General features: G+C 40.9%; 1 protein-coding gene across 1 annotated transcript; it reads right to left on the bottom strand.

Moving 5' to 3' along the window:
* Nucleotides 1-11,565: 11,565 nt before the first annotated feature.
* On the bottom strand, nucleotides 11,566-13,482 carry LOC138420151 (hemoglobin subunit epsilon-4-like). Its single transcript, XM_069553303.1, has 3 exons — nucleotides 13,407-13,482; nucleotides 13,044-13,201; nucleotides 11,566-11,643 (listed from the first exon to the last, which is right to left on the bottom strand). The coding sequence occupies exons 1-3, from the start codon at nucleotides 13,480-13,482 to the stop codon at nucleotides 11,566-11,568; spliced, it is 312 nt and encodes a 103-aa protein (XP_069409404.1).
* Between the last annotated feature and the right edge of the window lie 1,799 nt (nucleotides 13,483-15,281).

The following is a 15,281-nucleotide window of genomic DNA, read 5'->3' as shown; positions in this document are numbered from 1 at the left end:
TGAAAACCTGAACATAAAAACAACAGAAACCATATTTTAACTCAAAAATTACTTTAAAATTTTTGAATTATTAAAAAATAGAAAAATGTAGGGAAATAGGATCTTCCAGATGAAAGTTTTAATTTTTAGGTAGATTGATAAGGAGTCCAGGGCAATCAAGGGGTCTGGAGATCTGGAGGAGGAGAAAAGGACAAACTATTTTTTTCTACATTACATTGTCTTAGTCACATAAGAAATTTTTTCTTAAACTTTGAGTTGTTTTGACAATAGTCTTGAAGATTAGCTTTCTTTAAGCCCAGAGTTAATATGGAATGAAGCAGGGCAAAGGCTAATAGAATTTTGCCAAGAGAACACACTGGTCATAGCAAACATCCTCTTCCAACAACACAAAAGAAGACTCTAAACATGGACATCACCAGATGGTAAACACTGAAAATAGACTGATTATATTCTTTGCAGCCAAAGATGGAGAAGCTCTATACAGTCAGCAAAAAGAAGGTGGGGAGCTGACTATGGCTCAGTATGACCTAAATCAAATCCCTTATGATTATACAGTGAAAGTGGGAAATAGATTTAAGGAACTATATCTGATAGACAGAGTGCATGATGAACTATGGACTGAGGTTCGTGACATTGTACAGGATATAGGGATCAAGACCATCTCCATGGAAAAGAAATGCAAAAAAGCAAAATGGCTGTCTAGGGAGGCCTTACAAGTAGCTGTGAAAAGAAGAGAAGCAAAAAGTAAGGAGAAAAGGAAAGATAAGCAGCTGAATGCAGAATTCCAAAGAATAGCAAGGAGAGATAAGAAAGCCTTCCTCAGGGATCAATGCAAAAAAATAGAGGAAAACAACAGAATGGGAAAGACTAGAGATCTCTTCAAGAAAATTAGAGATACCAAGGGAATATTTCATGCAAAAATGGGCTTGATAAAAGATAGAAATGGTATAGACCTAGCAAAAGCAGAAGATATTAAGAAGAGGTGGCAAGAATACACAGAATAACTGAACAAAAAAGATCTTCATGACCAAGATAATCATAATGGTGTGATCACTCACCTAGAGCCAGACATCCTGGAATGTGAAGTCAAGTGGGCCTTAGAAAGCATCACCATGAACAAAGCTAGTGGAGGTGATGGAATTCCAGTGGAGCTATTTCAAATCCTGGAAGGTGATGTTGTGAAAGTGCTGCACTCAATATGCCAGCAAATTTGGAAAACTCAGCAGTGGCCACAGGACAGGAAAAGGTCAGTTTTCATTCCAATCCCAAAGAAAGGCAATGCCAAAGAATGCTCAAACTACCACACAATTGCACTAATCTCACATGCTAGTAAAGTAATGCTCAAAATTCTCCAAGCCAGGTTTCAGCAATGCGTGAACCATGAATTTCCAGATGTTCAATCTGGTTTTAGAAAAGGCAGAGGAACCAGAGATCAAATTGCCAACATCTGCTGGATCATCAAAAAAGCAAGAGAGTTCCAGAAAAACATCTATTTCTGCTTTATTGACTACACCAAAGCCTTTGACTGTGTGGGTCACAATAAATTGTGGAAAATTCTGAAAGAGATGGGAATACCAGACCACCTGACCTGCCTCTTGAGAAATCTGTATGCAGGTCAGGAAGCAACAGTTAGAACTGAACATGGAACAACAGACAGGTTCCAAATAGGAAAAGAAGTACATCAAGGCTGTATATTGTCACCCTGCTTATTTAACTTCTATGCAGAGTACATCATGAGAAACACTGGGTTGGAAGAAGCACAAGCTGGAATCAAGATTGCTGGGAGAAATATCAATAACTTCAGATATGCAGATGACACCACCCTTACGGCAGAAAGTGAAGAGCTGAAAGCCTCTTGATGAAAGTGAAAGAAGAGAGCAAAAAAGTTGCCTTAAAGCTCAACATTCAGAAAATGAAGATCATGGCATCTGGTCCCATCACTTCATGGGAAATAGATGGAGAGACAGTGGAAACAGTGTCAGACTTTATTTTGGGGGGTTCCAAAATCACTGCAGATGGTGACTGCAGCCATGAAATTAAAAGACGCTTACTCCTTGGAAGGAAAGTTATGACCAACCTAGATAGCATCAAAAACAGAGCCATTACTTTGCCAACAAAGGTCCGTCTAGTCAAGGCTATGGTTTTTCCAGTAGTCATGTATGGATGTGAGAGTTGGACTGTGAAAAAAGCTGAGCGCTGAAGAATTGATGCTTTTGAACTGTGGTGTTGGAGAAGACTCTTGAGAGTCCCATGGACTGCAAGGAGATCCAACCAGTCCATCCTAAAGGAGATCAGCTCTGGGTCTTCTTTGGAAGGAATGATGCTAAAGCTGAAACTCCAGTACTTTGGCCACCTCATGCAAAGAGTTGACTCATTGGAAAAGACTCTGATGCTGGGAGGGATTGGGGGCAGGAGAAGGGGACGCCCGAGGATGAGATGGCTGGATGGCATCACTGACTCGATGGACTTGAGTCTGAGTGAAGTCTGGGAGTTGGTGATGGACAGGGCGGCCTGGCGTGCTGTGATTCATGGGGTCACAAAGAGTTGGACAGGACTGAGTGACAAAACTGAGCTGAACTGAAGTGAATTGAATGATTAAACCAGAAAACAATTCGTCTTGCTCCTGGGTATGTTTTTCTTTAAGCTTTGTACTAATGAGTATATAAAAACAATGGATGTTGCTTGAAGACATGGTTCTCCTTCTTAAGAACCTTCTGACTAATCCTGTTAGCTCAAGATTTAGGGAGAAGGTTTGATAAGACCTTTCTATTATTAGTAACCAATTGAAAAATTATATAAGGTCTTTATAAGACTAGCTAGTGGTGCATTCTCTTGTTCCCCTTCTGATATCTATGTCAGAGGCTTTCTCTGTCTTTTTTTCACTGTATTAAAACTGGGAGAACGGCACTGAAACATGTATAATATCATATAAGAAACAAATCACCAGTCTAGATTCAATCCAGGATACAGGATGCTTGGGGCTGGTGCACTGGGATGACCCAGAAAGATGGTATGGGGAGGGAGGTGGGAAGGGAGTTCAGGATTGGGAACACATGTACACCCGTGGTGGATTCATGTTGATGTATGGCAAAACCAATACAGTATTGTAAAGTAAAATAAAGTAAAATAAAATTAAAAAAAAAAAAAAACTGCCACGCAAAAGCTCTGAGTGACCAAGTTTTGTCTCTGGGCCCAGATTGAAACTGTCTGCTCTGGAAGCCAAAAATCTGACACCATTCAACATAAGCTATCACAATGGTCATCAACTCAAAGAATTCAAATGTGAGCTCTGTAATAACCTAGAGGGGTGGGAATGGGCCAGAGGTGAGAGGGAGATTCAGGTGGGAGGGGAAATATATACACCTATGGTTAATTCATTGGAGAAGGAAATGGAAACCCACTCCAGTATTCTTGCCTGGAGAATCCCATGGATGGAGAAGCTTGGTGGGCTACAGTCCTTGGGATTGCAAAGAGTCGGACACGACTGAGCGACTTCACTCACTCACTCATGGTTAATTCATATCAATGTATGACAGTAATCAAACCAATATTGTAAATCAATCAACAATCAGTTAAAAATAAATATTCCTTTGGGGGCAACAAAATAGGACAGTATCTCAGTGGTATTTGTAGGTGAGGGCATCAGCCACATCAGCCACCACCTTCTGATAGGCAGCCTGCAACTCTGGGGAATTCCTTGCCTAAGCTTCAAGCTAGTGTACTCACCAGTATGTTGCCCAGGAGCTGTGTTGTAGAGATAAAAAACAAGGACACTGTTAGCAGAGGCACCCAATTTGGACTTAGTATTTCAGTCTCATCCCAAGCTGCGCCCCTAGAATATGAGCAGAAAGATGGTTGAAGTGTAGATGTTACTACTGATATGAAGCCACCCATATCAGCCTGAATTTATACTTAGAGATGTTTCTCTCTTTCTGTCTTAATTCAGAACTTGCTATCATTTTTTTTTTGAACTATTTAAAGAAGCAACACATCATTTTGTCTTCCTTACTTAGAAAGAGATAAGGGAAAATCATGAGACAAAATTTTTAAGTGACTTAGAAGAAAGTCTTAATACTCAAACACTTAAACACTCAAAATATTTAAATATAAAGAAGATACTGCAGAGAACAAACATAGAAAAACAAGAATAAATGAGAGGAAATGATGCCTGGAAACAAAGAAGGTAAAATATTGCCCAGAAATCATCAAAGGGCAAGTCCCCAAAATAGTCAAAGAATCTCTGAGTTGAAGGGTAGACAACCAGCAGCCTAGAGGGTGAAAACAGCACAAGGTCAGAGGGAGTCAGAATCTCTGGCAGATGCCTGCCAGAATCTCAGGCGATGGCTCTGTCCCCATTCGCCCAGCTGACATTCACTCTCCTTCAGCCTGCCTTGTAAGCTGAATACCTGCCTGCCTAGGGTATCTGGACCAACTTCAGCCACCCTCATCTTGCTCCACAAGGCAGTGACAGTAGCCTTCTCCTCAAGAGTCAGAAGTACCATGATGTGTCAAAAGCAGGTGTAAGCAGCAGGGGCCCTGGTCTTCCTTGCGAGCCCCACGAGCCTCCTGCCCTCTCTGCTTCTGAGAGTAGATTAACCCAGGGCATAACACAAGTTCATTGGTTTGGGGGAATGTAAGATGCACTCCTCTTCCTCAGTGCCCTTCATCTGTGATTGGCTGATTCAGTGTGTCTAGACTCAGAAACTCTGCTCTCCCTGTTCTTATCTCTTAGCTTCATTTCCTTCATCCATCCATTGCCTCTACAAATATATTCCCAGTCTCATTTACGCATAAATATTTTAGTCTGATATTGTGTAATGTATCTTACAGCTTAAACCTATGAATTACATTTTATCTATGAATTTAAAAAGTTAAATTCATAGATAAGAAAACTAAGACTTAGAAAGCAAAAATTTTATCAAGTTGGCTTTATATGGAGCTTCACTCTGTTTCTGGAAATATTTGTAAGAGGTTGAAATGGATAAATATTTTGTCATAGAGGTAACTTGCTTTCTTTCTCCTTGTTTAAATACTTTGGACCACAAAATTCGATTTTCATCCATCCTGTCATTGAAATAAAGCTCTATCAAGTTAATCAAAAATAATAAATATTGTCTTTCTAGAAGCTATTGAACTAGGTTTATGGAGCATGGATGATAATGGGAACAATTTAATGAGAAATAAAAAAATATATACCTGATACTTATGATATGACTGTAGAGAAAATGCAGAGGAATTATAATCAAGATACATCTTATTCAGCTTGATAAAATCTGACAGGATTTCTGGGAAAATACCAAGTGCAGAAATTTCTGCATCTGCGTCCTCAAGAAAAAAGTGAAAATGGACCCAGGAATGAATATTCAAATCAAATTTCATTCTTTTCAATTCAAATAATACTATAATGATATACAAATATATACCCACCAGCACCCTGGAAAGAAGGAAGGAAGGAAGAAAAGAAGAAGAAAGGGAGGAAGGAAGAAGGATGGACTGAAGAAGGGCCTAGGAGAAGGGAAAATAATGTAACAAAAGGGAAGGAAGAGGGAAAAGAATAATGAATAAAGAATAAAGAATAAAAGAATAAAGAACAAGAGAGCTTGACAATTCCAACATTTTGCAAACCTGTAGATAAAGAAAACTATTCATACTTTGCTAGTGATAACGTAAAACAGTATAATTGATTTTGAAAATATTTGATGGTGTTTACTGAAGCAGAGTTATGACCTAAATCAAATCCCTTATGATTATACAGTGGAAGTGAGAAATAGATTTAAGGGACTAGATGTGATAGACAGAGCGCCTGATGAACTATGGACTGAGGTTTGTGACATTGTACAGGAGACAGGGATCAAGAAAATCCCCATGGAAAAGAAATGCAAAAAAGCAAAATGGCTGTCTAGGGAGGCCTTAAAAATAGCTGTGAAAAGAAGAGAAGTGAAAAGCAAAGGAGAAAAGGAGAGATATAAGCATCTGAATGCAGAATTCCAAAGAATAGCAAGGAGAGATAAGACAGCCTTCCTCAGCAATCAATGCAAAGAAAAAGAGGAAAACAACAGAATGGGAAAGACAAGATCTCTTCAAGAAAATTAGAGATACCAAGGGAATATTTCATGCAAAGATGGGCTCGATAAAGGACAGAAATGGTATGGACCTAACAGAAGCAGAAGATATTAAGAAGAGGTGGCAAGAATACACAGAATAACTGAACAAAAAAGATCTTCATGACCAAGATAATCACAATGGTGTGATCACTCACCTAGAGCCAGACATCCTGGAATGTGAAGTCAAGTCGGCCTTAGAAAGCATCACTAGGAACAAAGTTAGTGGAGGTGATGGAATCCTTGTGGAGCTATTTCAAATCCTGGAAGATGATGTGGTGAAAGTGCTGCGCTCAATATGCCAGCAAATTTGGAAAACTCAGCAGTGGCCACAGGACAGGAAAAGGTCAGTTTTCATTCCAATCCCAAAGAAAGGCAATGCCAAAGAATGCTCAAACTACCGCACAATTGCACTCATTTCACATGCTAGTAAAGTAATGCTCAAAATTCTCCAAGGCAGGCTTCAGCAGTGCGTGAACCATGAACTTCCAGATGTTCAAGCTGGCTTTAGAAAAGGCAGAGGAACCAGAGGTCAAGTTGCCAACATCCACTGGATCATCAAAAAAGCAAGAGAGTTCCAGAAAAGCATCTATTTCTGCTTTATTGACTCTGTCAAAGCCTTTGACTATGTGCATCACAATAAACTGTGGAAAATTCTGAAAGAGTTGGGAATACCAGACCACCTGACCTGCGTCCTGAAAAACCTATATACAAGTCAAGAAGCATCAGTTAGAACTGGACATGGAACAACAGACTGATTCCAAAGAGGAAAAGGAGTACATCAAGGCTGTATATTGTCACTCTGCTTATTTAACTTATATGCAGAATATATCATGAGAAACATTGGGCTGGAAGAAGCACAAGCTGGAATCAAGATTGCTGGGAGAAATATCAATAACCTCAGATATGCAGATGACACGACCCTTATGGCAGAAAGTGAAGAGGAACTAAAAAACCCGTTGATGAAAGTGAAAAAAGAGAGTGAAAAAGTTGGCTTAAAGCTCAACATTCAGAAAACGAAGATCATGGCATCTTGTCCCATCACTTCATGGGAAATAGATGGGGAAACAGGGGAAACAGTGTCAGACTTTATTTTGGGGGGCTCCAAAATCACTGGAGACGGTGACTGCAGCCATGAAATTAAAAGACACTTACTCCTTGCAAGAAAACTTATGACCAACCTAGATAGTATATTCAAAAGCAGAGATATCACTTTGCCAACAAAGGTCTGTCTAGTCAAGGCTATGGTTTTTCCAGTGGTCATGTATGGATATGAGAGTTGCACCATGATGAAAGCTGAGTGCTGAAGAATTGATGCTTTTGAAGTGTGGTGTTGGAGAAGACTCTTGAGAGTCCCTTGGACTGCAAGGACATCCAACCAGTCCATTCTAAAGGAGATCAGTCCTGGGTGTTCATCGGAAGGAATGATACTGAAGCTGAAACTCCAATACTTTGGCCATCTCATGCGAAGGGTTGACTCATTGGAAAAGACTCTGATGCTGGGAAGGATTGGCGGCAGAAGGAGAAGGGGACAACAGAGGATGAGATGGCTGGATGGCAACACTGACTCTATGGATGTTAGTTTGAGTGAACTCCGCGAGTTGATGATGGGCAGGGAGGCCTGGCATGCTGCGATTCATGGGGTCGCAAAGAGTCGGTCACAACAGAGTGACTGAACTAAAGTGAACTGAACTGAAGTAGAAGGCATGATCCAAGATGGACGGATCATGCTGGAGAGTTCTGACAAAAAGTGGTCCACTGGAGAAGGGAATGTCAAACCACTTCAGTATTCTTGCCTTGAGAGCCATATGAATAGTATGAAAAGGCAAAAAGGTATAGCACTGAAAGATGAACTTTCCAGGTCGGTAGGTGCCCAATATGGTACTGGAGATCAGTGGAGAAATAACTCCAGAAAGAATGAAGAGAGGGAGACAAAGCAAAAACAACGCCCAGTTGTGGATGTGACTGGTGATGGAAGTTAAGTTCGATGCTGTAAAGAGCAATATTGCATAGGAACCTGGAATATTAGGTCCATGAGTCAGGGGCAAATTGGAAGTGGTCAAACAGGAGATGACAAGAGTAAACACAGATATTTTAGGAATCAGTGAACTAAAATGGACTGGAAAGGGTGAATTTAACTTAAATGACCATTATATCTACCACTGTGGACAAGAATCCCTTAGAAGAAATGGAGTAGCCTTCATAGTTAACAAAAGAGTCTAAAATGCAGTAATTGGGTGCAATCTCAAAAACGACAGAATGATCTCTGTTCATTTCTAAGGCAAACCATTCAATATCCAAGTCTATGCCCCACCAGTAATGCTGAAGAAGCTGAAGTAGAACGATTCTCTGAAGACCTACAAGACCTTCTGGAATTAACATCCAAAAAAGATGTCCTTTTCATTATAGGGGACTGGAATGTGAAAGTAGGAAGTCAAGAAACACCTGGAGTAACAGGCAAATTAGGCCTTGGAGTACAGAATGAAGCAGGGCAAAGGCTAATAGAGTTCTTCCAAGAGAATGCACTGGTCATAACAAACACCCTCTTCCAACAACATAAGAGAAGACTCTACACATGAATATTACTAGATGGTCAATACCAAAATCAGATTGATTATACTTTTTGAAGTCAAACATGGGAAGCCCTAGACAGTCAGTAAAAACAAGACGGGCAGTTGACTGTGGCACAGATCATGAACTCCTTATTGGCAAATTCAGACTTAAATTGAAGAAAGTAGGAAAAACCACTAGACCATTCAGGTATGACCTACATTAAATCCCTTATGATTATACAGTGGAAGGGAGAAATAGATTCAAGGGATTAGATGCAAGAGACATAGTGCCTGAAGAACTATGGACAAAGGTTTGTGACATTGTATAGAAGGCAGTGATCAAGACCATTCCCATGAAAAAGAAATGCAAAAAGACAAAATGATTGTCTGAGGAGGCCTTACAAATAGCTGTGAAAAGAAGAGAAGTGAAAAGAAAGGAGAAAAGGAAAGATATACCCATTTGAATGCAGAGTTCCAAAGAATAGCAAGGAGAGATAAGAAAGCCTTCCTCAGTGATCAATGCAAAGAAATAGAGGAAAACAATAGAATGGGAAAGACTAGAGATTTCTTCAAGAAAATAAGAGATACAAAGGGAACATTTCATGCAAATATGGGCACAATAAAGGACAGCAATGGTATGGATCTAACAGAAGCAGAAAATAATAAGAAGTGGCAAGAATACACAGAAGAACTGTACAAAAAAGGTCTTCATAATCCAGATAACCACCATGGTGTGACCCCTCACCTAGAGTCAGACATCCTGGAATGGGCCTTAGGAAGCATCACTACAAACAAAACTAGTGGAGATGATGGAATTCCAACTGAGCTATTTCAAATCCTAAAAGATGATGCTGTAAAAATGCTGCACTCAACATGTCAGCAAATTTGGAAAACTCAGCAGTGGCCACAGGACTGGAAAAGGTCAGTTTTCATTCCAATCCCTAAGAAAGACAATGCCAAAGAGTGTTAAAATGACTGCACAATTGCATTCATTTCACGCACTAGTAAAGTAATGCTCAAAATTCTCGAAGCCAGTCTTCAACAACACATGAATCATGAACTTCCAGATGTTCAAGCTTGGTTTATAAAAGTCAGGGGAACCAGAGATCAAACTGCCAACATCCGTTGGATCTTCAAAAAAGCAAAAGAGTTCAAGAAAACATCTATTTCTGCTTTATTGACTATGTCATAGCCTTTGACTGTGTGGATCACAACAAACTAGATAATTCTTAAGAAGATGAGAATACCAGAGCACCTGACCTCCCTCTTGAGAAACCTGCATACAGGTCAAGAAGCAACAGCTAGAACTGGACATGGAACAACAGATTGGTTCCAAATAAGGAAAGGAATACGTCAAGGCTGTATATTGTCAGTCTGCTTATTTAACTTCTTTGCAAAGTGCACCACGAGAAACGCTGGACTGGAGGAAGCACAAGCTGGAATCGAGATTACCAGGAGAAATATGGATAACTTCAGATATGCAGATGACACCATCCTTACAGCAGAAATCAAAGAGGAACTAAAGATCCTCCTGATGAAAGTGAAAGAGGAGAGTGAGAAAGTTGGCTTAAAATTCAATATTCAGAAAACTAAGATCATGGTATCTGGTCCCATCACCTCACGGCAAATAGATGGGGAAACAGTGAAAACAGTGTCAGACTTTATTTTGTGGGGCTCCGAAATCACTGGAGATGGTGACTGCAGCCATGAAATTGAAAGGCGCTTACTCCTTGGAAGGAAAGCTATGACCAACATAGACAGCATATTAAAAAGCAGTGACATTACTTTGCCAACAAAGGTCCCTTTAGTCAAAGCTGTGGTTTTTCTGACTCTTTGCCACCCCATAGACTGCAGTCTGTCAGGCTGTTTTGTCCATGGGATTCTCCAGGCAAGAACATTGGAGTGGGTTGCCATTTCCTTCTCCTCTGGACCCTCTAGCAGATTCTATAATTTTATACTACCCCACTGTTCTTAATTTATCTTCTTTGAATTGGATCTGACATGATGGATCTTGAATTTGTCATTTTTTCTCATAAATGGCCTTTATCTCTACCAAAGGCTTGATAGAATTAAAAATGTTCCCCAGGTCACAGAGCTCCCAAATAATATATCATTAGTACCATGGCATGGCAAACCCTTCAGTGTCTTTGCCTGGAGAATCCCATGGACAGGTTATATATATAATCTGGCAGGTTATAGTCCATGGGGTGGGAAAGAGTCAGACATGACTGAAGCGACTAAGCAAGCCCCATTGAAGATGCAAGGAAAAAGTTGAGAGCAGAGCTGGGTGTCTAAAATACCATCTTCATTGCACCTATAGCTACTAAAAATATGACTCATATTAAATAAAAGTAGTCCAGAAAGAGCTCTATCCAGCATTTATACAAATAACAGACTATACAGGTCCCTTACTTTGTGTCCTAACAGCTCACTATTAACAATCATTTTGCATCTCTCAGGATTAACTCCATTTCTTTCCTTTTTCTAAAGACCTTCTCTGTTTCAGGAGCCTAATTTCCCCTCCTAGGATTAACTACCCACTGAAGTCACTTTTACAGAATCTTATTAGGGTTCCTTCTATAACCTCCCCAAATTCTCAATCTCCAATTTTCCCAGTTCCGATAAGAATGTTTTTTTTTTTCTTTTCTTTTCTTTTCTTTTTTTTTTTTTTGCTGAATCAACTTATAAAAAATAAAAACAAAGAGAAAATACAAAGATATCTGTTAGAGACCCTGACTTTTATTTCATTTGTATTATATTGGAGTTATGTCTGGAATCAGAGCTCTCTCCCTCTGTCTTCAGGAGATGAACTGCTGGGACACTGGGCCCTCAGATAGGCACCAACATGGTAGGCCAGGCAACTAGTGGTACTTGTGGGCCAGAGCATTAGCCACAGCATTTGTCAGGTTTTGCTAGGCAGCCTGCATCTGCGGGGTAAATTCCTTGCTGAAGTGCGTTGCTAAGACAATCAATATCATGTTGCCTAGGAGCTGGGAATAAAAAGAAGACAGTACATAATGAAGAGGAGGTCTCAGGCTGCCCTTCCAAGCAAATAGATACAACATCCGGTTCCTTCTTCGTAAGAGGGTGCGCAGCTTTCATGGCCACGTTCCCACAAAAGTGCACCATTAGAGACCTGGCATTGGCTTCAGTGACTCCCAGCCTGAACCCCCACTGTGTTACATCCTTCTCCCATTTTCTCTGTCGACGTCCAAGCCTGAGCATTGCTATGGACTGCTTCTCTCCATTACTTTAAAAGTAAAATCATAATGATGAAAGGGGACTTGATATACATATTGTGTCTTCAGATATTACATACATTCAGATTGTTTGGGCATCCATTTGACAAGGAATCCAACACCTTGTATACAAAAACATTTCATCATTGCTAGAGACAAAGAAGGAGGCCTAAATCATGAAAAGTTGCTCTTAGTTTGCCCTGTTTAGTTCTGGTTCAAAACTCAAAAATCATAAAGAAATGTACTTATCAATTTTCATAGAAAATTTCAGTTATCAAAGGCAAGATATTCTTTTGCTTAGCCCAATTTGTGTTCTCCAGGCCAAAACACATAGCTCAAGTTTGGTTAGTGTTCTTCACAACATTTTTTCTTTTCTCAGAATTATCAGATGACGAGTGACCTCCACTAGTCATAGAATAATTACCTGGTTGCAGCCATGAAATTAAAGATGCTTACTCCTTGGACGAAAAATTATGACCAACCTAGATAGTATATTCAAAAGCAGAGATATTACTTTGCCGACTAAGGTCCGTCTAGTCAAGGCTATGGTTTTTCCTGTGGTCATGTATGGATGTGAGAGTTGGACTGTGAAGAAGGCTGAGCGCTGAAGAATTGATGCTTTTGAACTGTGGTGTTGGAGAAGACTCTTGAGAGTCCCTTGGACTGCAAGGAGATCCAACCAGTCCATTCTGAAGGAGATCAACCCTGGGATTTCTTGGGAAGGAATGATGCTAAAGCTGAAGCTCCAGTACTTTGGCCACCTCATGTGAAGAGTTGACTCATTGGGAAAGACTCTGATGCTGGGAGGGATTGGGGGCAGGAGGAGAAGGGGACGACCCAGGATGAAATGGCTGGATGGCATCACGGACTCGATGCACGTGAGTCTGAGTGAGCTCCGGGAGATGGTAATGGACAGGGAGGCCTGGCGTGCTGCAATTCATGGGGTCACAAAGAGTCGGACACGACTGAGCGACTGAACTGAACTGAACTGAACTGAACCTTTGACCTCTGGAACAACCTACCAAGATCAAGCCTTTCTCTGAAATATTACCTCCAAAAAATACTTCGATGGCTTAAGTCAGTGTTCTCATAATAACCACAGCACAGAAACCTGGATGAAATAACAAAGCACAGGCATACCCAGAACTCACCCTGAAGTTCTCGGGATCCACGTGCAACTTGTCACAGTGCAGCTCACTTAGATCTGCAAAGGTGCCCTTGAGGTCATCCATGTGCTCAATGGCATTTCCAAAGGAGTTCAGCACCTTCCTGCCGTGGGCCTTGACCTTGGGTTGCCCATTATGGCAGACTCAGAGCATAAGTGACCAAAACTGTCACAGAACCTCTGGGTCCATGGGTAGATGATCAAGAGCCTATGGGATGATCATAGTCACAGAACAGATGAGAAGTCAGAGCATGTAAGAAACCTAACCAGTCCCTCTTTTCTGGCACACTTTCTGTGTTTCTACACCCTGTCTTACCTGTGTCCAGTGCTCACCTTGCCAGGCTCTCACCGCCGACCACCTCCACATTCACTTTGGCCCACAGACTAGCAACAGCAGCCTTCTCCTCGGTAGTAAAATGCACCATGGTGTCTGGGAGCTTACTGGTGATCCTAATGGGCCAGAAGCAAGTCTGTGCCGCTGCTTCACTGCATGGCCTTTTATTCCTCATCTGCTGTTCCCAGGCCCTTCCTTCCCCCAATAAAACTAGACTATTGGTCAAAGGTAGGTGGTCACTGCCAGGGGTGGGACTTGGGCAAGGGTGGGTCAGCAAGATGGACATTTGTGTCTCTGATAGTGTTGGTGGCTTTATCATGGATACTCTGCTGTCGTCCCCCCTACCCTCCACTGTGCAATTCATATCTCAAGGTCCCCGCCTCCCTTCCTGAAGTGACCCGCAGGCTGACCATGAAGCATAGCTGGACTTAGGAAGAGCAACATCTGGGACTCTGTTGGGCATTGTGTCAGGTGTTCACAAGACACTGTCCTGCTGTTTGGCCAGCGTATATTAATAGGAGAAGCTGCAGCTCTTCCTGGGCCACCAATGCTTCTAAAGCTTGTATGGGGCTCATGCTTTTATAGTTCTCATAACCAAGTAAAAATGATCTAAATCCAGCATCAACTTAGAAACAAGATAGGCAAGAACTCTGTAAAATGTAGAGAAGAATTGAACATCACCCTTTGTTACTGAGTTCTATCAGTAATATGTGTACTTGTCTGAATAAGTTTTTTCACTCTGATTATATGGAAAGTGTCTCTGGCTAGTAGATGTATCTATGCATTCATATCAGAGAATACAGTATTGAATGTTGGGGAATAAGTGCTTCTCTGTTTAATGAAGAGGAGTTGTCTCATGTGCTGGGTCCACACTTCTGACTGAGTGTGATTTTTCTTCACATCTAATCGTTCAAAGGCAACCTTCACTGACAGTACTCCACACACCACTGCCACTGTGATCTAAGGTACTTTGTTCTCATACATCCAAATAAGCATTTACAAGATTGGAAAAAGCACATTTCTAGTGGGACAAGCAATGATTCATTTTATTTCAGAATTTGTTGCTTCCACATTTTGACGTCCAGAAAGCTGGTTTGTTTCTCCCTGAGATCACTCTTACAAATATATGCACATATAACGAAAAAATAATTTTCATGTGTATTTAGAGGGACCCTAAAATTTAGAGTTAGGGTTAGGGGGCTACATTACATGTATTACATTAGTAGCCAGATTTCTACTATTAGAAAATAAATCCTTTCTGTCTATGTGATATAATGAGACACTTTTATCGATTCAACCTGAAAAGACTTAAATGTAAAACGTGGATAAAAATTTCTGTTTCGGGAAGCTGGTTTTCCATGACAGAGTGGATAATCTGTGAGCACTGATTTATGTGAGCACTTTGGTACAGAGATATAAAGAAAATAGTTTGGATTGATGTGAAAAGAATTTGCTTCAAGAAAAGAGGTCAGAGAAATAAAAGAAAGAAGAGGAAACTATGACTACAGCCAGGAATCTCTCTCACACTCAGCTGGGGTCTGTCTGACCTGCAGGGTTGGCTCTGGGTACTTTCTATCTCTAGCCCTGATGCCTATCTTCAGCGGAGTATGTGCCGCCGGCAAGGCCCCAGACTCAGGGGCTTCTGCAGCTCTGAATGTTGGGGAATAACTGCTCATCTTTTTAGCAAAGCAGGCAATAATTCTGGAAGTTACTTCTAATTCCTGATTTTCTCTCACACTTTTTAGACAGTCCCTCTCTCTGAGCAGTTTACAAAGGTCTCTCTTCCTTGAAATGCTGTAGCCAGCCTGCTCATGTGTGTCTCCATACGTGCAATGTAACAATCAATTTAACATCCCCTCCCTGGTGGTCTAGTGGCTAAGATTCATGACA

This window comes from Ovis canadensis, chromosome 15 (genome assembly GCF_042477335.2).
Source record: "Ovis canadensis isolate MfBH-ARS-UI-01 breed Bighorn chromosome 15, ARS-UI_OviCan_v2, whole genome shotgun sequence".
Taxonomy (NCBI): domain Eukaryota; kingdom Metazoa; phylum Chordata; class Mammalia; order Artiodactyla; family Bovidae; genus Ovis; species Ovis canadensis.
The sequence above is the reverse complement of the archived record's forward strand: the minus strand, read 5'-3'. Positions and strand labels throughout refer to the sequence as shown.

What these genes read in the sequence shown, in the direction of transcription:
- LOC138420151 (XM_069553303.1), bottom strand. Translation starts at nt 13,482, where the DNA reads ATGGTGCATTTTACTACCGAGGAGAAGGCTGCTGTTGCTAGTCTGTGG. An exon ending in GAATGTGGAGGTGGTCGGCG is followed by an intron (nt 13,202 to 13,406) that starts GTGAGAGCCTGG and finishes TTATGCTCTGAG; the next exon opens with TCTGCCATAATGGGCAACCC. An exon ending in TGGATCCCGAGAACTTCAGG is followed by an intron (nt 11,644 to 13,043) that starts GTGAGTTCTGGG and finishes TTTTATTCCCAG; the next exon opens with CTCCTAGGCAACATGATATT.